The 19643-nt window shown below is 56.5% G+C and overlaps 1 protein-coding gene across 4 annotated transcripts in view; it reads right to left on the bottom strand.

Annotated features, from left to right (window-relative positions):
* DIP2A (disco interacting protein 2 homolog A) overlaps window positions 1-19643 on the bottom strand; it is a 92767-nt gene that overhangs the window by 18782 nt on the left and 54342 nt on the right. For 3 of the 4 annotated variants that reach the window (XM_038581712.1, XM_038581713.1, XM_038581714.1), the window contains 14 exons: window positions 18757-18867; window positions 17445-17568; window positions 16988-17097; window positions 16517-16619; window positions 15243-15307; window positions 14923-15016; window positions 13951-14070; window positions 12651-12765; window positions 11223-11362; window positions 9608-9744; window positions 9225-9305; window positions 8871-8998; window positions 6063-6177; window positions 107-308 (listed from right to left, as the gene is read on the bottom strand). In XM_038581712.1, coding sequence (XP_038437640.1) covers window positions 107-308; window positions 6063-6177; window positions 8871-8998; window positions 9225-9305; window positions 9608-9744; window positions 11223-11362; window positions 12651-12765; window positions 13951-14070; window positions 14923-15016; window positions 15243-15307; window positions 16517-16619; window positions 16988-17097; window positions 17445-17568; window positions 18757-18867 — 1645 coding nt within the window. Of the gene's footprint in view, window positions 1-106; window positions 309-6062; window positions 6178-8870; window positions 8999-9224; window positions 9306-9607; window positions 9745-11222; window positions 11363-12650; window positions 12766-13950; window positions 14071-14922; window positions 15017-15242; window positions 15308-16516; window positions 16620-16987; window positions 17098-17444; window positions 17569-18756; window positions 18868-19643 lie in introns of those variants that run through there. The other variant, XR_005382479.1, reaches the window with a different exon arrangement.

Raw genomic sequence — 19643 nt, 5'->3', positions numbered from 1 at the left:
CCAGCTCTTAACCCCAGCCCGAGAGATGCAGGCCCCCAGGGGGCCGCACCATTTAACCATGAGTGTGGCTGCTGCCAATAGACGAGTGTTGTTACAAACGATTCACCTGGTTGTTTCTGGCGAGGTTTGGGAAGGTTGGTAACACAGGTGTGAGGACACATGAGCACATTACATGGGTGCAGCATCCCCTCCAGGAAACGCTGCTTGGTTTCAGAAATGTGAATCCCTCCAAGAGGAGCCTTGGGCAAGGTGTTGGCAGGAACCAGGGCCAGACAGTACACGCCCACCTGGTGGATGCTGTCGATGGCCTGGAAGGGAACAACGAGACACAGGAGGCGGTGAGACCCGACCTGTTGCACAGCCACCTGCATGTGAGCAACGCTGACCCGCTCACAGCTGGTCGAGGCGAGAAGGCTGGACACTGCACTGGTGAGAACGTTCAGATCCACAGACCAAAGAGGCAGTGATCTCTGAGACATCCTATGAGATGGAAAACATGGGGAGACGTGTGTACACTTCCCATCATTGAGCACGCACGTACTGCGTCTACGTGCACACACACATAAATGTGAAGCTCATATTAACTAAAGGAAATCAGATAAGCCAGCAAAGCCGTGAGGGCAGAGACCAGACTTCCCTGAATACATCTTGGCTTCATATTGGACTTTGGAGCCTGGTATATGTTTTACATACAAAAAACTTGACATTTTAGAAAGCACGCCCTAACAACTGAAAGTAAAATAAAACAGATGAAACTCAGCTGAATTGGAATTAGGGAGGTAGCAACACCCCAGAGAGAGCATTTATTTAAAGTGCTTTAAACACCAAAATTTCTTTAGTCCACCCCGATGACATACGCCCTATGGGCAAAAGGAATCGCAAAAACATGTTAAGCTGCTCTTGGAAATCTCACATTTCAGAGAGAGTGTAGAGACCATTAATTTGCGACTAGAGTGTGTAGCGTGGCCTGAGGCAGATGAGTGATTCTGTTGCGAGCTGGTGATGTCTGCAATTTTTCATTATGGGACAAAGAAGATCAATGGGTTAAGTAAAAATTCTGTGGTCTCGAATTTGAGCTGGGGCTAGCAGCATAAATTCATGATGTAGGTGCTCTTACGAACAGACATCATTTCCTCCTCTGTCCACTGAAGAAGGCCCAGAAACAGTGAATAAGCCAAAACACCCACTGCCCAGAAGGTGGTCCCCAATTCCACATCCCCTAGGAAGTGGCAGGGTCCTTAGGGTCCCGGCCACGACAGGTCTAGGATGTGAAACACCTGCCTTGCCCCAAGCGTCTGAGCCTCCATGTCTCTGCTGTGGCCTCAAAGAATTCCAAGAATATGTCAAAAGGACTCAAGAGCCAACGTAGAGGGGCTCCCATTGACCACTGGGAGGAAAAAAAAAACTAGAATGGACTGAATCACATCCAGTATGCTTGCATCCATTAGTTCTGAGTGGAACAAATAAAATCCAGTGGTCACTTTAAGAGGATTCTGAGAAACCACCTCACTACTATGCAATCGATCCTGCCTCCAGGTCCCCGGGTGACCGAGGAGGACACAGAGCTCTCAAGAGGACAGATTCTAGGGTGCTCTGGTGAGCCTTCACATCAAGGTGGCTCCACTGTGAAGTCCTAGCAGCAGAGGCAGCCAGACATCATGTGCCACCTTCCAGGAAGAATTTTTGCCAGAAAACTGAACCTGAGTCTAATTAAACCTCCAGATCCAGCCAGTGTGCAGGAGGACTGCGGGGCCAGAGGTCTGCATGAAAGGACACCACAGAGGCACCCTCTTCGGAATTCAGGTTAAAGAAACACTCTGCACAAACAACCTGTTTGTATCCATGAACTAACTGCAAGAAAAACCACAGCAGAGGAAGAATCTACAGACCGAGAAAGCCTTAAAGACCTTGTCCCCACCAGGTACAATTTTTTTTTTAACCTCATTTTGATCCTGAATCTAACAAACATTAGATAATCAGAGAAGTCTAAACACAAACTATATTTAGTTATAAGAAATTACTATTACGATAAAAATTCTGAACACGGCAGGGATGGGCAAACATACCTCAATATAAGAAAGTTCATAAAAAAAAAAAAAAAGAAAGTTCATATTTGACAAACCCACAATCAACACCATTCTCAATGCTAAGAAGCTGAGAACTTTTCCCCTAACGTCAGGAATAAGACAGGGGTGCACTCTCACCACCGTCATTCAACATGGAACTGGAAATTCCAGCCACAGCAATAAGGCAAGAAAAAGAAGCAAAAGGCATCTGACTTGAAAAGGAAGAAATAAAATCGTCACTATTTACAGAAGACATGATCTTATATAAGGAAACCCTTAAGGCTCCACCAAAACCTGTTAGAACTGGTAAACGCATTCAGTAAAGTTGCAGGGAACACATGCTGTGTCTCTGTATGCTAATGAATGAACCATCAGAAGGAGAAATTAAGGAAACAATTCCATTTATAATTGCACCAAGAAAAATAAGATAAATTCAACCAAGGAGGGGAAAAACCTATACGACAAACTATGACATTGATGAAAGAAACTGAAGACACAAAAAAATACAAAGACACTCCCCATGCTCATGGATTGCAAGAATTAATATTGTTAAAATGTCCATTCTACCCAAAGTAATCTACAGATTCAGGGCAATCCCTGATTCCAATGGCATTTTTTTCATATAACAGACCATTCTAAAATTTCTATGGAATCAAAAGAGAGTCTGAACAGTCAAAGCAAATCCGAGAACAACAAAGCTGGAGGCATCACACTTCCTGAGTTTGAATGATATTACAAAGCTGCAGTAACCAAAACAATACAGTATTAGCATAAAAACAGAATACAGATCAAAGGAATAGAATAGAGAGCCCAGAAATAAACCCAAGCACATATGGTCAATTAATTTATGACAAAGGAGGTGAGAATATGCAATAAGGAAAGGACGGTATTCAGTAAACGGTTCTGGGAAAACTGGACAGCCACATGCAGAATGACACCGGACCACTTTTTCTCACATCATCCACAAAAATAAAATCAAAATTGGTTAAAGACTTGAGCATAAGACCTGAAACCACAAAACTCCTAGAAGAAAACATAAGTCATAAGCTCCCTGACACAGGTCTTGATGATGACTTTATAGATCTGACACCAAAACAAAAGCAATGAAAGCAAACATGAATAAGTGGGACTATATCAAACAAAAAAGCTTCTGCACAGCAGAGAAAGTCATCAACAAAATGAAAAGACACCCCTAAATGGAAGAAGATGCTTGCAAATCATATATCTGATAAGGGGTTAATATCCAAAATATAAAAAGAACTAACACAACTCAATGGCAAAAACAAACAATCCAATTAAAAAATGGGCAGAGGGGATGCCGGGGTGCCTCGGGACGCCCGGGTGGCTCAGCGGTTGGGCGTCTGCCGTCAGCCCAGGGCGTGACCCCGGGGTCCTGGGATCGAGTCCCGCATCGGGCTCCCTGCATGGAGCCTGCTTCTCTCCCTGCCTGTCTCTGCCTCTCTCTCTGTCTCTTATGAGGAAATAAATAAAATCTTTAAAAAAAATGGGCAGAGGATCTAAATAGGCATTTTTTCAAAGAAGACATACATGTGCCCAACAGGTACAGGAAAAGGCATCATTAATCAACAGGAAAATGCAAATCTTAAAAAGTGAGGTATCACCCCACACCCGTCAGAGTGGCTGCAATCAACAGCCCAAGAAACAACAGGTGAGGATGTGGGGAATAAGTAAGGAGTAAGGAGTCCTCCTGCACTGCTGGGGGGAACGCAGGTGGGGCGGCCACCGTGGAGAGTTGAACGCAGAGCTGCCATATGACCCGGCAATCGCACGGCTCGGTATTTACCAAAAAAACAAAAAAAAAAAACAAAAAAAAAAAACCCAAAGACACTAATTCAAAAAGATAAATGCACGCCTGTGTTATTTGCTTACAAGGGCTAAGGTAGGGAAGCAGCCCCAGTGCCCGCGGACTGACGCTGGACAGACAGGATGTGTGTGCACAGAGGACGTCACTCGGCCGTAAAGCACGACGAGATCTTGTCATCTGTGACAATGCGGATGGGCCTCGAGGGTGGAATGAGGAGCAAAGTCAGTCAGTCAGAGGGAAACACACACCACGTGCCCTTGCACGTGGAATCTTGAACCTGAGCTCACAGATGCAGACGACAGACTAGCAGCTACAGAAGGGGACAGGGCGGGTGGGAGGGTCAGAGGGTGCGGAGTTCCAGGTGCAGAGCGGAGGAGCCCCAGGGTGTCACGACAGCGCGCTGATGGCGGTTAGAAACGCCGTGTCGTGGGGTGTCTGGGGGGCCCAGTCGCTGAAGCGTCTGCCTTCGGCCCACATCATGACCCCAGGGTCCTGGGATCGAGTCCTCCGTCGGGCTCCCTGCTCAGTGGAGTGTGCTTCTCCCTCTCCCTCTGCCTGCTGCTCCTCCCTGCTCACGCTCGCTCTAATAAGTAAATAAAATCTTTTAAAGAATACTGACTTGTACATTTGAAAAATGCTAACATAGTGAATCTTCAAAGTTCTCATCACAAGAAAGAAATTTGTGATTATGTAGTGATGAATGTCAACTAGATTCACTGTGGTGATCACTTCACAGTGTACATAAACATCAAATCATTGTGTTGTGCACCCGAAATTACTGTTCTATCGTAATTATGCCTCAATTTCTAAAAAATAAGTAAAAGAAATTATTAATTCTTAGAGATGTGATAATGACATTCTTTGTTTAAAGAAATAATAGGGATGCCTGGTGGCTCAGTGGTTGGGCGCCTACCTTCAGCCCAGGGCGTGACCCCGGGGTCCTGGGATCGAGTCCCACGTCAGGCTCCCCCCAGGGACCCTGCTTCTCCCTCTGCCTGTGTCTCTGCCTCTCTCTGTGTCTCTCTTGAATAAATAAATAAAATCTTTTTTAAAAAGTAAAGAAATACTAAAATCCATACAAATAAAATGTGATGTCTGGCATTTGCTTCCAAACACTCCGAAGGGAGAAGGGGGCGGCCAGGCGGGGACACAGCCAGGACCTGGGTTGGTACGTGCTGAACAGCCTGACGGGAACACGGGGTCATTACGATGCTGTTTCTGAATATTGGTGAGGCTGTTGGGGCCCAGAGTCCACGGCTTCCGGCCACCCCACACGACTGGCCTGCAGGTGGCGGGACAGCAGGGGACTTCTCAAACCCCGTGAGCAGTGAATGTCACCCAGAGATCCGTACACGGCTGCCCAGAGGAGGCCCCAAACCATGCCGAGGGCAAGAAGCCAGGCAGGGGCCCAGGAGCGTGGCTGGCTTTGCACAGAGCGTCCGTGGCAGAAAGGGAGACGGGCCGCGGCGCCCATCCGAGCAGACACAGCCGGCCAGGGGCTCCCTGGGCTGGGGGGGGGGCACCGGGTCACCCTAACTGCCGCTTACAGGCGGGCTCATGGCACAGGTGAGTCACATGCCATCAAGTCAGCTGAAAACCGCTCCCCGAACAGTACCTGTGGGTTGGTGCACCTTACGGCGTGTGCCTTTCACTCCCTTCCCCCTAAAATACTATGTTGGACTCTCACTCAGTGTTTGACGACATGAGTGCCCGTGCAGCACGGGGGAGGTGGCCCCGCCCTGAGCAGGGGGTAGAGGGCCAGCAAGCGAACGGCGCGTGTTAACGTCCTGCACGGTGCCTTTCACCTGCTCTGCTGGGCACTGTTGTGAGGGCGCGCTGGACGCCCACGCTGCTGGGTGCCCACAGTCCCCGCGAGTCCAAGCCACAGTCCCACTTACACCGTCCCCGCTGACGGGAGCTCTGGGCCTGCTGTCCTAGGGCACCAACCGTCACATGGCATTAGTTGCAAGACGGCAAGCCCAAATTCTTTAGTGCCCACTGTGTGTGGGCAGCACGGGGCGGAGGACGGCGGTGCCGCTCAGTACGTCAACCCCGCGGCCACGCGAGCGAGGCACGAGCCGGGCCGGCAGGGCTCGGGAGGAGGGGAGCCGACACCCACACGCACAGACTCCGCTGAACCCCCGCCGGAGCAGCGGGCCGCCCGTACCCACCTGCAGCACGCGGCTCATCCACTGGAAGCTGTCCTCCTCGGAGGCGTCGGGCCGCTGCTCCGCCACGAGCACGATCCGGTCGTCGTGCAACACCGTCACGGAGAACACGGCAATCCTGGGGGAAGACAGGACAGAAATGACCACCCAGCAAAGGTCGGCCAACGGGCCACAGACGCCCCCTCCCTGGACACGCAGGGCGCGGCCGTGCTTGCGCTGCCCGTGGAGAGCTGGCAGGCTGACCCCCCAGGGCTCCGGCAACGCAGCTGCCACAAGCTCCAGTCACTGCGCACGGACGACTCTGGAGCAAAGTAAACCACCGGGCACAGATCTTCAAAGAAAACTCCCTAATCAGGATGTTAATGCGTGCGGCACGCCGTGGGCGCAACCGTCTGTCCAGAGGTACTGCCGCCGTGTCCCTGGTCCACTGCCCCCTCCTCCCCCTGCTTACTGTGCTCCGGGGGTCTCACGCTCTCCCTGCCCCGCACTTGCGCCGCGGGCCTCTCACACTTGCCCTTAGTCACCTCTCTTCCCCTATCAGACACTCCTCCACCCAAGGACATTCGTGTTACAACCACACAATTAGGGGGCAACCGGATGAACATGGCATCTAAGTTAAAGACTCTCTTTGAGAACTTAACAGCATCACTGCTCTGCCACCTTCCCGAGCCTCAGCCGGAGAGTCTCAGGGCCCCCTCGAGCCCGGGTCGGCGGACAGACGCGGACAGACAGCTCCTCAGACCGCCCCAGTCCCGCGTCTCGGATGCGGCCCCCTCTCCTCTGCACACCCCCCTCCCAGGACACCCTCCCGCACCCAGAAAGCCCTCCCGCACCCAAGACGCCCTCCCTGCATCCAGGATGCCCTCCTCCCAGGACACCCTCCCTGCACCTAGGACGCCCTCCCGCACCCAGGACGCCCTTCCTGCACCCAGGACGCCCTCCCGCACCCACGACGCCCTCCTCCCAGGACACCCTCCCTGCACCTAGGACGCCCTCCCACACCCAGGACGCCCTTCCTGCACCCAGGACGCCCTCCTCCCAGGACACTGTTCCTGCACCCAGGACGCCCTCCCGCACCCACGACGCCCTCCTCCCAGGACACCCTCCCTGCACCTAGGACGCCCTCCCGCACCCAGGACGCCCTCCCGCACCCAGGACGCCCTCCTCCCAGGACACCCTTCCTGCACCCAGGACGCCCTCCCGCACCCACGACACCCTCCTACCAGGACACCCTCCCTGCACCTAGGACACCCTCCTCCCAGGACGCCCTCCCACACCCAGGACATCCTCCTCCCAGGACACCCTCCCTGCACCTAGGATGCCCTCTCACACCCAGGACGCCCTTCCTGCACCCAGGACGCCCTCCCGCACCCAGGACGCCCTCCTCCCAGGACGCCCTCCCTGCACCCAGGACGCCCTCCTCCCAGGACACCCTCCCTGCACCTAGGACGCCCTCCTGCACCCAGGACACCCTCCCGCACCCAGGACGCCCTCCTCCCAGGGTCCCCTCCCTCCTCCCAGGATGCTGTGCGCCCAGGGCTGCTGTTCCAATGACAGCCCTTCCTCTTTCCCCACCTCTCTTGATTTTTTCCTTTGAAACTCTTTTTTTACTTCTGGATAGTTCCCTCGTCTGCCCTCCAGCTGGCCTCTCCCATTTCTTCCACCTATTGTGTGTGCTTCATAACAGAAGCCTTGCCGCCTGGGCTTAGTTACCACATCCTCCTCCCAGGACACCTCCCTCCCAGCGAGGCCCCCGCTCGCTGCGGCACACGCTCTACCGGCTCTGGCTCTAGTTCTTTCTGTATCTTTAGCAAGCGAGGAGCACCAACAGGGGAGGCGGAGGCAGAGCCCAACGCGGGGCTCGGTCTCACAGCCCTGAGGTCACGGCAGAGCTGACTCTGAAGTCAAGAGTGACACTTCCCTGGGTGGGCCGCCTGGGCGCCCGCGCCCTACGTCGGGGTGGCTGTGGCGCTGGAAGCGGCAGGGACCATCCCTCACAGCCCACGTCACTCACCCGGCGCCGCCGCTCAGGGCGTGGCCGCTCGGGCTGGGCTTCCCCTCGGCCCTGTCAGGCCCTGGGCCCCAGCCCACCCAGAGGCACTGCCCCGTGGACGCCTCCCAGGTCACGCGCTGGCAGCTCCCCCGGCACCGCCAGGCCCGCCCTGCTGCCTCCCCGTGCCAGCGCCCCACACCCTGCCGACCCCCAGGGTGCGCATTCCCTGTGGCTTCCTTGGGAAGGTTCACAGGCGGTGTCGGGCCAGGCTCTGGGGCCCTGGCCTGAGCAACAGGGGCACAGGCCCGAGAAGATGGTGACACACGCAGCCAGCCGAGCAGGCCAGCGAGGACAGGGCCAGCCGCGGCTCCCCCGCACCCCCAGCCCCCCAGGGTTGAGGCCACGACGGGAGGTGCCAGCCTAACACATTCAGAAACACGGGGCCGATGCCCACCCTGCAGCGACGCGGCCCCTGCGTACGTCTCACTGAACCTCAGCGGGAAAGAGCATGGACCTTCGGCGGTTCCAGAGAAATGGCCCTTGGCTGTTTCTGTCTGCATGTCTGAGCGTCTAGGAGCCGACGCGAGTGCTGCTTGGGCCCCGTCCTCAGAGAACCTGCGGCCCGTGGGCAGTGAGGACACTAAGGGGCTCCTGGCTGCAAATATCGTTCTTTCCTCCGTGGAGATTTCCTGATGAACAGGGATTTTTAAGGCTGTGTGTATTCCAATCACCCGGCTTTCCTTCTACCGCAGACAGATGCTCGAACTTCGACAGAGAAGGGACCTAGAGCCACAGCACAGGGGCCCGCAGCGCATCACCTGCCTCTGTAGACAAACTTCATGGGCTCCACGGCCAGCGCGGTGGCCACGACGTCGTCCGCGTTGTGTCGACGAACTCCAACCACCATCAGCCCGTCCAGCTTGCCCACGACAAACACCAGGTCGTCCTGGAAGCAAGGACACGGGTCAGGACTCGGGCGCCGACGGCACGCACAGCACACGCATGACCACTGATGGGAATCAGGGTCAGAGGGCACCCGGGGGTGTTCGGGCCGCCAGCCCTGTGTCGTGGGTGCCGCCTCATGTAGGCAAGACGTGGAGGGCACCGGGCCCCTCCCTGGGCTGGGGGTCGCCTGTTGGGAGGCCCGGGTCCTGGCAGCAGAACAGACTCACCGGCCCGACGAAGCCCAGCAGCCCCGTCCTGGTGAAAGGCCGCTCAGACACGGGCGCCCCTCCTGCCGTGAGCGGGACGGTCTGCAGAGCAGGGAGGGGACAGTTAGGCAGCGGCGTGTGGACAATTAACCACCGGCCAGGAGAGTCAGGGATCCCTGGTGGGGAACAGGCCACCCCACAGCTGGCGTCTCTCGGGCCCTGTGCCCGGGCGGCCTGCGATCTCCTGCCACCCCCCAGCCCCGGGCGCTCCCCGGACTCCTCCCCACCGCCCAGAGCTCCCGGGCTGACACTACGCCCAGCAGGCTGCGGACCAGGGCACAGGCCCACGCCGCGGGGACGCTCACGGAGCGCAACCTCAACACCACGGTCGGGAAGGTGCGGACCTCAAAGACACTCTTAGTGATGCCGAGCAGCCCGTAGTACGCCGTGCCCGTAGCGCTGGAATGGACACATATTTCTCCAACTTCGTCGGTCTTACAGAGATAAGGGGCACCTTCTACCTTCACAACACAAACGTCCGCTAAAGAGAGAAAAAAAAACCCTCAAAATCATAAATGAGAGATATAGTCACACGGGTGACTCACAAAGATCACCTGCTGCTACACCTGCAGCTTCGGAAATGATGCGCCACACATGCGACACGCTCCTCCGAGTCGCAGGACACGCGGGGCCCACGCTGTGGCCACGGGTGGGTCTCTGCTTCCGTGTGGTGAGTGACCAGAGCACGCCGCAGCCCCACACCCGCAGCGCCGGGGTCAAGGGGCAGCCCTGCTGGACGGCCCTGCCCGGGGGTCCACGCTCAGCCTCCAGGAGCGGGCGTGGGCCAGAAGCACCCGTCAGACTCAGGGAGCCTGTGCTCACCTGGCACTGCCTCCCCCGGACTCTCGAGTTTTCTCAGACACACTCCCACCTCCAGAGGCGGTAAGCAAGCGGACAGGAGGGGCGCTCACGCACACCACAGGCCACAGGCAGACACCACACGAGGGGCACACGTTCAGGTGGAGGGGCTGCGCGTGTGCACGTCCCCATGACGGAGCCCTGGGCGCACGGCAGACACGCACGGCCCACGGCACAGAGCCACCACCCCTGGGCTACATGCCAGGGGACACAGACCCTGGGGCACACGCACACAGGACACACCAGGCGGCTCTGCAGCGGTCACAGCTCACAGATGCCGTGAGAGCGGGGTGCACACTCACACTCGCACACATGCACACACACCACACCCGGCGGAGCACTTGCACACACACTGAGGTCTAGGGGAACGCCCTGAAACACATGCATAGGGTGGGTCAAGACAGCTGTCCACGAATCTCAGGAGGGCCCGCATGGCAAGGAAGATGCTGGAAGCTGTGGTCACCACAGGGAGGGGCACCCTGAGAGGAGCGTGATCAGAATATCCCCCAGTCACAACTGTCACTGGGCCTCCTGGGCTAGGCTCAGGTCTCAGTTTCCCTCTGGGACACTGCACACAGAGCTGCAGGCAGGCTGCTCCATCACCCCCTCCCAGTGGCATGGCCCATGTGGCTCCGGGGGCAGGAGGGTCCTTGCAGGCCTCTCCTGGAACCCACAGGAACTTCTTGGAGCCTCCAGGCTCATGCTGCTGACGTGACACATATGCCGTAGCCTGAGGACAGACCCCACCATCAGGCTGCAAACACCCGTGCACTGCGAGGTGTGAACGCCTCCGTGCCCACAGCATGAAGCCTTGCCTGCGTGCAGTCAGCGCTCCATTTCCCAGACCCTGGAGAACCACCAATCAGGGTCAGAGGGCATGAACGTACCCTTGTAATTTTGCTCAACCTTAAATTTAATACAAAGGCAGGCAAAAAACTGAAAAAAAAAATTAAATTAAATCCTCAATTTACATAGAAAAGCACTGTTAAGAAGCTTTGTGCTTGAGCGCTTGCAGAGCACTCGTACGAAGCCTGGAGCATTTATGACACCTGGTACCTCGACCAGCTGCAGGGCCGGACACGCTCCAGCTGCCTCTCTCACCTCCAGGGAGCACCTGGCCAACGTCCTGAACGGTAAGAACCGACAACTTTTCTTCAGTATCAACTCTGATCACACCAAAACTGAGACCGTTCATGGAGAGGACAGCTTTCCTGGGTGGAGGTCCTCCCAGGTCCGGCGGCCTGGAAGACAAAAGCAGAGTAGCTGACAGGGGACAGCCATGCCCGCCTTGCCTGCAGAACGACGCTGCACCAAAGCCCCTGCTCTGCAGCCTCACCCTGCGAGGACACTGGCCGCACGACCAAGGATGCTGCGGCATGTCCGCCCCACGTGCCACTCTGCCGGGGGACCTGCATGCTCCTCCCACCCGGAGGCAGGCTGGAGTCCCTTCCTGCATCTGGGGGGCCTGTGGCAACAGTCTAAGTGACACCAGGTGACTTCCCTGGTCATAGAGGTGACTGAGCCTCCAGCTGCCGGGGGCCCTGGGCAGCCCGGTGCGCGGAATGACACGCTCGAGGGAATCTGGGGCCGCCCACTCGTCTAGTCCAGACGCCATCTAGCCGCAAGCCGGCCCTGCCCCGGGAGCCCTTCCTAAACCCGATGCGGAATGCAGCAGAAATACAGTGGCCGCTGCCAGCAGGCGGGGGGGCGGTGACGGGTCACACGGCCGGAGCTGGGACACTGAGAAACAGAGGTCAGTATTTTCTCCAGTAAGAAAAAGCAGACTGTTGAGCAAAGGAATGAGAAATACCTCACGGTTCACGAAGGATCAAGATGTTACTTTTCTTGCTAATAAAACCTTAGGATTATTGAATAGTTGCACATATGAAAGCACAGGCTGCCCACGAACACGCTACTGTAACACAAGACGACAACCTCCGCTAATTTTCTAACAGCTGAGTGGAGGGTAGAAAATTCATGCAGAGACTCAGCCGGGGGCACAGGGCGAGGCCACTGTGGACAAGAGCCCCAGGGCAGGCGAGCGGTGGTGGGAAGGGGAAGGCGGCCTGGAGAGGGAGGAAGCGCCTGGCGGCACCCTCGAGGCCAAGATGCTTCTCCAGGACGGTTGGCCCAGCAGGCACAGAGCCCCAACCAGGGCCTGCAGGCGCGGCGGGTGCCAGGGGTCCCTCGGGGCCGGGAGGAGCTCCGGGCGGCCCGGCTCTGCTTACGAAGGTCAGGGAGGAAGAGGAGCACTCAGGGCGAACAAGCCCGTGGACGGCGAGAACCAGGGGCACGGCCCCGGGAGCCGCTTGCCCCCACGTGTGGCATGAATCCAGGCTGGCGTGGGACAGGCGGCCAGCACGGGACGCGGGGCACGGGGATAACCCATATGGGCTGCCCCATAACCACGCTCACCCGCCTGGGGAAGCGGCCCGATGGAGCGCTGCTCGGGGAACTCTGCTGCTCAAGACACAGACTGACCGGGTCTGGGCCCAGGGGTCCAGCTGTCAAGGACGACGACCACCTTACCTGCGGATGGCAACTGTCAGCGCCTCAGGAGAAGTGGCGCAGGGACAAATGACCTCTGGCCTCAGGCCTCTGGACTGGAAGACATTGAGGAACGCGTCACAGGAGGATATGGACCCTGCGTCGGACAGAGAGTCGTGGGTAAGTGCAGGGCCGGCGGGGGCACGCGGGAGTCTTGGAGGAGGGCTGTTGCCATGGAAAACATGATGCGCTTTGAAACCACCAGCACTTAAGAGCCGGCAATTCTCAGGGAAGGCCTACGTGGAAGCCCTGCGCCCTGCCCTCGCCCCAGCTCCTCACGGGGCCGCTGAGCGGGAGCCGCCTGAGGAGCACTTACGGGGTCAACTCACTCATCGCAAGGCCCAGGGGCACGTGGTCACCCCACCTGCCCCCCGCTGTCCCCAGGCTGCCCCCTGCGGCTCCCCCAGACCCCAAGCACCCCGCCGCAGCGAGGCCAGGGGAAAGCTCAGGCTGGGCACCGGCGGTGGCAGGGGACACGCAGGACAGCCCAGCTCACTCGGGGCCAAGGGGCCTGGAGGGCACACGGACTGGCAGGCTCTCAGGCCTGGGGAGGGCTTCCCACGGGGAGTGAGGCGGGCCAGGTGAGGAGGTGCTGGTGGCGGGCAGAGCGGGGGCCACGTGGGGGTGTCTTGGAAGCAGGAGGCAGGGCCCTGCTGGGCCAGGGGTGGGTGGAGGATGGCAGGGTGCCCTCCTAGGGGTGGGGGACGTAGGGGCAGGGCTGTTAGGGCCTCCCGGACAGGGGACCAGGTGCAGGCGGCTTCAAAGAAAAAACAGTGGCTCACAGCTGTTAAAGCCTCCTACCCAGTCAAGGCCTTTGTGTTGCACAGAAGCCCCTGCAAAGGTCACTGAGCCTCCCCAGAGACACCTGTGGCAGGCTTCAGCCAGCCGCCAACGTGCAGCCACGCTCAGACCCCGTGCACACAGCCCAGGGTGCACAGCGGCACACCAGGGAGACCCCCCAGGAGGTCGAGCGGGTCTCTGAAGCCACAAGGGCCAAGGATGGAGGCTGGGACAGGCTCCCAGCCCGTGTCTCCAACCTGGCCGTTTCTCAGGGTATCTTCTGTCCATAGTGTTAAGTCTGCGTGTAAGTTCAGTGCCTGACAGACACGCACGAGCTCTGTGAGCTCCCGGGAGAGGGTGCGTGCCACGGCCCAGTGCAGCACACGTGTGGGCACGGGACACGCAGCGCTGTCTCAGCACGTTCTGCTCCCACCTCGTCCCTCCCACGTCAGGCCTGCAGGACGCTGCCACGGCCTCGCCGTGCTCAGCTGGGCTTACTCACAGGGGTTAGCGCCGTCGGCCACGATCAGCATGCGCAGGGAGCTGAGGCTGACATCCCTCTGACCCCGCTGAGCTAGGAGAGACCAGTGCATGTCGCGGGACTTCACCAGCGCAGCCCGGGCTGCAGAGAGGGAGCACAGATGCGCCCGGTGTCACGGCCAGCGGCACCCCGCGCCTCCCACCAGCCGGCGCACCAAGGGCAGATGTGCAGGCGTGTGCCCCAGCCACACGCGCTCGGCAGCCTCGGCCTGGCACTCAAGGCGCCCGCACCTGCTGTACTTAAGAACCAGCTCCGAGTTTTGATTCCGACACAGAAAACTCAGGCCTGCTTCCAACCAGAACTTCCTGGGGAAGCTCTGTCCTGCCCAACAGCAGCTCCCCTGCCCCTCCCACCCCTCCGAGGGCCGACTCACGCAGCCGGGCGCTGGGAGGACGCCAGCATGTGAGCACACAGCCCTGGCCCCTGGTCCTGGCAGTGCCCAAATCAGCAGGCGCACCTGCTCCAGCTGCCCTCCGTAAGACAGAGTCAACGGAGCCAGCCAGCACCCAAGGCCGCGTCCGAGAGGCAGCAGCCCACCGTCCGCGCGCGGTAATGGCACCGTAGCCGGCCGAGGCAGCCCCATGGCCCGTCTACACTGTCCTTGGAATCAACAGCTCTGCTACTGGTGGCTTAACCAGCCAGAGCTTCAGATTAAAACCATCTCCACGCTAAGAACTGGGAGTACTGACGTAACTGTAAAGAACATTTCAAGAGAATAAGATCAGCAGCCTGTGGCCCTTGCAGAAGAGAGCTGCCACGGTGCCGCCCTCCACAGAGGATGCCCGGGCCGCGTGTGCGCGTCAGGCAGCGTCCACGACCGGTCGCAGGGCATGTGGGCAGGCGCGCGGGCAGTCGGGGCTCCTCAGCACAGGTCTGCACATCGGCGGACACCTGATGAAGGATGAGTCAAACGACGGTGCTGTTTCCTGTTACCTTTGTACGAACACACTTTCTGAATCCAGGACAGCGGGTTGACCTTCATCAGTGCGTAGGGGATGCTGATGACGTGCATCCTGTTCATGACGCTCTGTGGAAGAAACGGAAGTGCTCAAGGGACAGGCCCGCTCGGGTGCAGACAGCAGGGGCCACACCGCGCCAGAGAAGGCAAAGATAACACCAGCGCCCTTCTCATGATGACACTCCAGGTAAGGATTAATTACGTCACCTAAATTGGGGTTTGGTGTCATCTATTGATACGAAGCCTTAGGATCCCTCAATTCCAACAATTAGGTCATTTAACATACAACACTCACTGTTAACACTCCATGCCACAGACCAGCATCCCTTTTGAAATCCAGCACATTTGTTAATGTCTCAGCTGAAAGTGGACAAAGATGGTTAAACCGCTTGTGACCCTCTTCACAAGTCATGTGCATTTTCAAAGATACTCTGAGATGAATACACGACTGATCGACACGAAGAGCTCTAGGAAACATTCACAGCATTTCCAAACACCATGCACCAGTTAATCGATTGTCTTGGTTTTCTATTCAAATTAGCAGAAACTCTCAGAGGCAGGTCATACAATTTTGGATGAAGACAGAGCCGCGCTGATCACTAATCTGAAAACATGAGAAGGCCCCTGAGTGTCCCCGAGCAGCCACTGGAGGCTGGAGGCTCGTGGCTGGGGCGCGCCGTGGGGCCTCGTCAAGGAAGCTGCTCCTCCCCCCTGCTCTCCTCCAGGACGGGGGGCGGGTGTGAGCCTGTGCTCTGCAGGACCTGGCTCCAGCCCCCCCAAAGCACAGCAACCCAGGAGCACCCACAGGATAGACTCCGACGTGAACACACGGCTGCTGCGCTCTCAGCCCGCATCTCTGCTCGCTCGCTCCCTCTGCCAGGGAGGCCCAGTGACGCAGGACGCACACGTGGCAAGAGGAGGAAACCATGTGACTTGATTTAATAGATCTGATTTTCAAAAAATCATTTCAGGCCCTTGAGTATACCTAAAATCGTCCTCCAGATCTCCTCCTGACTTTCACACAAATACACCATCCAGCTTACTTTCTAGTTTTACTGGATTCTAATATCATTATAGCAGGGAAATGACCATGTATCCATTTTTTTTTGTTTTTAAAATAATAATTCTCTAAGTTAAATATGATATTGAACAGTGTACAGAGGGGACAGCCACCTACATGTTACCAGCGGAAAATCTATGACCTTTCAGATTCCGTTTGTGTACTTGCATGCACAACAGTTTAGTCAAAACCACAGTCACAGACAACAGTGATATGAAAGTGGGTCCCCTAGGATAGTTTTCCTTTTATTTAAATGCAAAATACACGGTGTCTCAGCTACAGCACAGACTGCACCACCCACCAGGCATAAATAAGTGCTAGTGTATGAATTTCATGCTCCATAAAAATCAACACACACATGAATTTACCAGAAATGACCCTGAGTGGGGCTCCCGTGACCTAAAAGCCACGCATCCAGCACAAGCAAAGGGCGCCCTGAGCCCCACCGCCCCCACCCCGGGGTCCCCGGGGGCCTGTGTGCAGCTGGAGGAGCCGCCCCACGCCCTTACCTTCTGAGTAGCCACAAGCCTGCGTCAGAGCCCGGCACTGTGCCAGCAGCGATGCATGGGACACCGTGACCCCCACAGTGCTGCCTTCTTTGCTGGTTTTATACTAAAAGATTTCAAGGAAAGAATCCACTATGTGATTTCTGGAGGTCACGGAAGACAGAGGGCAGCCGCCAGCCCTCACTAAGCGCCCCGGCGGAGCGGAGCACGCGTTACACCCAGAGGAGTCGGGGGCTCCCCGGGTCTGCTCGAGCTGTGCGTGCAGGCTCCCCCGTAACCGCTGCCACCCACCCCCGGCAGCCAGCAGGGCACCATCAGAGGAGTGAACCACGTCTGACTGAGCTCCCCCACGACCTTTCTGTTTCTGGGGTGAAGATACAACAGAAGGTCCGTTTAAGCCTGGGATCAAAGTAAGTGGCAGTTTGAAGCCTTCAGAGAAACAAGGGCTGCGCCCCAGCGAGAGGAAGTCATTACCTCGATGTAGGCCGTCCCGGCCCCTGCGTCCTGTGCCTGCGGGTGCCAATCTTTGGGGGGCTTGGTCAGATGCTTCCCGTCGATCACTAGCCAGGCGAGCGGGGGCCATCCTGGGAGGGCGCAGACAGGGCACCCGGCCCAGGAGACTGGTCAGCGGCCTCCGAGCTGAGCCACCCACCACAGGGTCACTGGCTCCTGCACACCCGGGGGGCGAACGTCTCTGTGCCGCTCACTCTGTATCAGCTTCTATTAATTCAGTCGGTGCCTCTGACAGTGACGACCAAACTGCACGGCACGGGTCTACACTCTGAACCCGGGGACGTGCAGGGCAGCCAGATGGGCAGCCCCTGGAGGAGGACCTCACTCCTGCTGGAGACCCCTCACCCCTGCAAGGTCCACCTGCCCTGAGCGGGTGCCTGGGCATCACGGGCCGACTCCCCTGCGCTCGGGGGCCTACCTTTGAAAGTCGCCACCTCTCCGGTCTGTGCCTTGGGCAGGCCCTTCTGACAAGCGTCCGTGGTCAGGGCCAGGGTGACGCCGCAGCTGCCCAGCAGAAAGCCAACCTGCTGGCTGCCAGCGTCCTACAGAAAACACAGGGAGGCGCTCGTGGGGCCGTCAGGCACCCCCCCTCCCGGACCCCCGCACACCCAGGAGAGCGAGCCTCGTCATCATTCGCCCTCCTAAGCTTCTACGACTGAATCCCACATGCGGATAGACTGCATTTTCATGAAAATAAAATATAATCATTTTTAAATTGAAATGGTATATTTTTGTAATGAGATATAAAGTTCTGGATGATGGGCCAATTTCTCAGTGTTTTCTTGCAAATGACATTTAGCAGCATTTTAAGAAACTCCAAAAGTAATGGCATGGAAATTTCCACTTAAATCATGTTTAGAATTTACAGATTAACGTGGAGGGGCCCGACCTTTGACACGATTACTTATTTCCCACGGAACGCACATTTCCTTTCAGTCAATGCCTCTTTCATACGTGCTCCCCAGTAACGTTTGTCACTTTCTTCTTGCAAGTTGGACAAATCTCTTGCTTTTTTCTTGAGAATCTCTATAGTCAAATATTTGCTCATTGTGTATTATCCTTTCAGATTTACTGGTTTATTTCCAACTTCACTTTGGGGATTCTTGAGTATTTGTTGCTGATAACGCTCACTTTAACCACCTGATAGGGTACAAACTCTAATCCTCTAAAGTACATGCCTTGTCTACTCCTAAAATAATAATTTTTTTCAATCATCAGATTACTGACATTTATACCTGAAACACCTGCACTCGTCCTTTGTCAGTAATAAGAACAGCAGGTGGATAGAAAGGCAACGTTCAGAACTGCACGTTCAGAACTGTCACCGAGAAGTGAGCTACAGTCCATCCCGGTGCCATTTATTCATCCCCAAGAAACAAAAATCATTATTGATAAGCTGTGGTTTTGAGAGACAGTTTAACAAAATCTTTTCAAATGATAAATTCTATTACTCAAGGACAAAGGGCCACCACGTGCGCTGAGACGTTCTCAGAGGTGACGGAACAGCTCTCTGTAGAGCTGCGGGAGACCCACGCCAACGAGACACGCGAGGCAGAGGAGCTGCCGGCCACGGCACAGCACGGCACGCCCCCGACGCCCTGGCCTGCCGGCAGCCCCTCCTCTCTCAGGGCCGCTCCTGTCTGCCAGGAAGGCAAAATGAGACCCGACGACGAGTCTGTGTGTCGGCTTTGGAAGGGAACCCCGCGGCCCCGAGCAAGCGAGCGAGCTACCTTTCTCGTTAACGGCACCTCTATGGGGACAGGAACCAGCTCTGCCAGCAGACACCCATAAAATGCCACCATGAACATCACGGGGTCACTGTTTGGAAACACCAGGGCCACCTGCAACAGTACAAAGGAAAACCATGAAACCCCTCGCGGATGATGCAGTCATCGCAACGTTCACAATCTTTACTGAGTAGAGGGATTTGGACATTTTAGACGATCTAACAGCTTTTCAAATTGAGTTCAGAAAATGTCATTTGGAGGTTAATTCTTGGTCCTTAAATTTCCTCGTCTTAAATAGTTTTTTTTAAGGCTGCGGTCTTTATTCTACAAGCGACCCAATAATTTCAAGTGTCTGTGCCTGAAGGCAGTCCAGCACGGCTGGCGGGATGGAGAACTGGCTCCGGGCGCTCCCCGTCTGGCAGCTGCAGCTGAGGCTCCCCAGCGGCGCACAGCTCCCCCATCTGTCAGGCCAGGAGAGAAACGTGCACCAACAAGCGTGGGCACGGAATCAAATTATACCCAAAATATCTTCCAGAAGATACGATCCTGAGACCAAAGTTTTAATCCAACAGATCCTCACTCACGACAGGGAAGTGGGGGGCGGGCACCGGACACCTCCGCTGAGACCCCCACAACCGCTCCTCCCGGGGAGCCCCTCGGTGGCCCCCAGGCTGGTCCCCAGGCTGCCACCGTTTAAGTTATGCGCTCTATTTTATTCATCTCACACTTTCGCTTTTATTAAAGACATTTTAAAAACACAGAATTTAAGATGAAAAAAGTACCCCATACAAAACCCCTGTTCCACCTTTCCCCACTGCCCGAGGGACCCCTCTAAAAGTATCTCACATCTTCCTTTTGCTATTTACTCTCTTATTTTTAAATACTATACT

This window comes from Canis lupus, chromosome 31, assembly GCF_011100685.1.
Source record: "Canis lupus familiaris isolate Mischka breed German Shepherd chromosome 31, alternate assembly UU_Cfam_GSD_1.0, whole genome shotgun sequence".
In the NCBI taxonomy this organism is placed as follows: domain Eukaryota; kingdom Metazoa; phylum Chordata; class Mammalia; order Carnivora; family Canidae; genus Canis; species Canis lupus.
The sequence above is the reverse complement of the archived record's forward strand: the minus strand, read 5'-3'. Positions and strand labels throughout refer to the sequence as shown.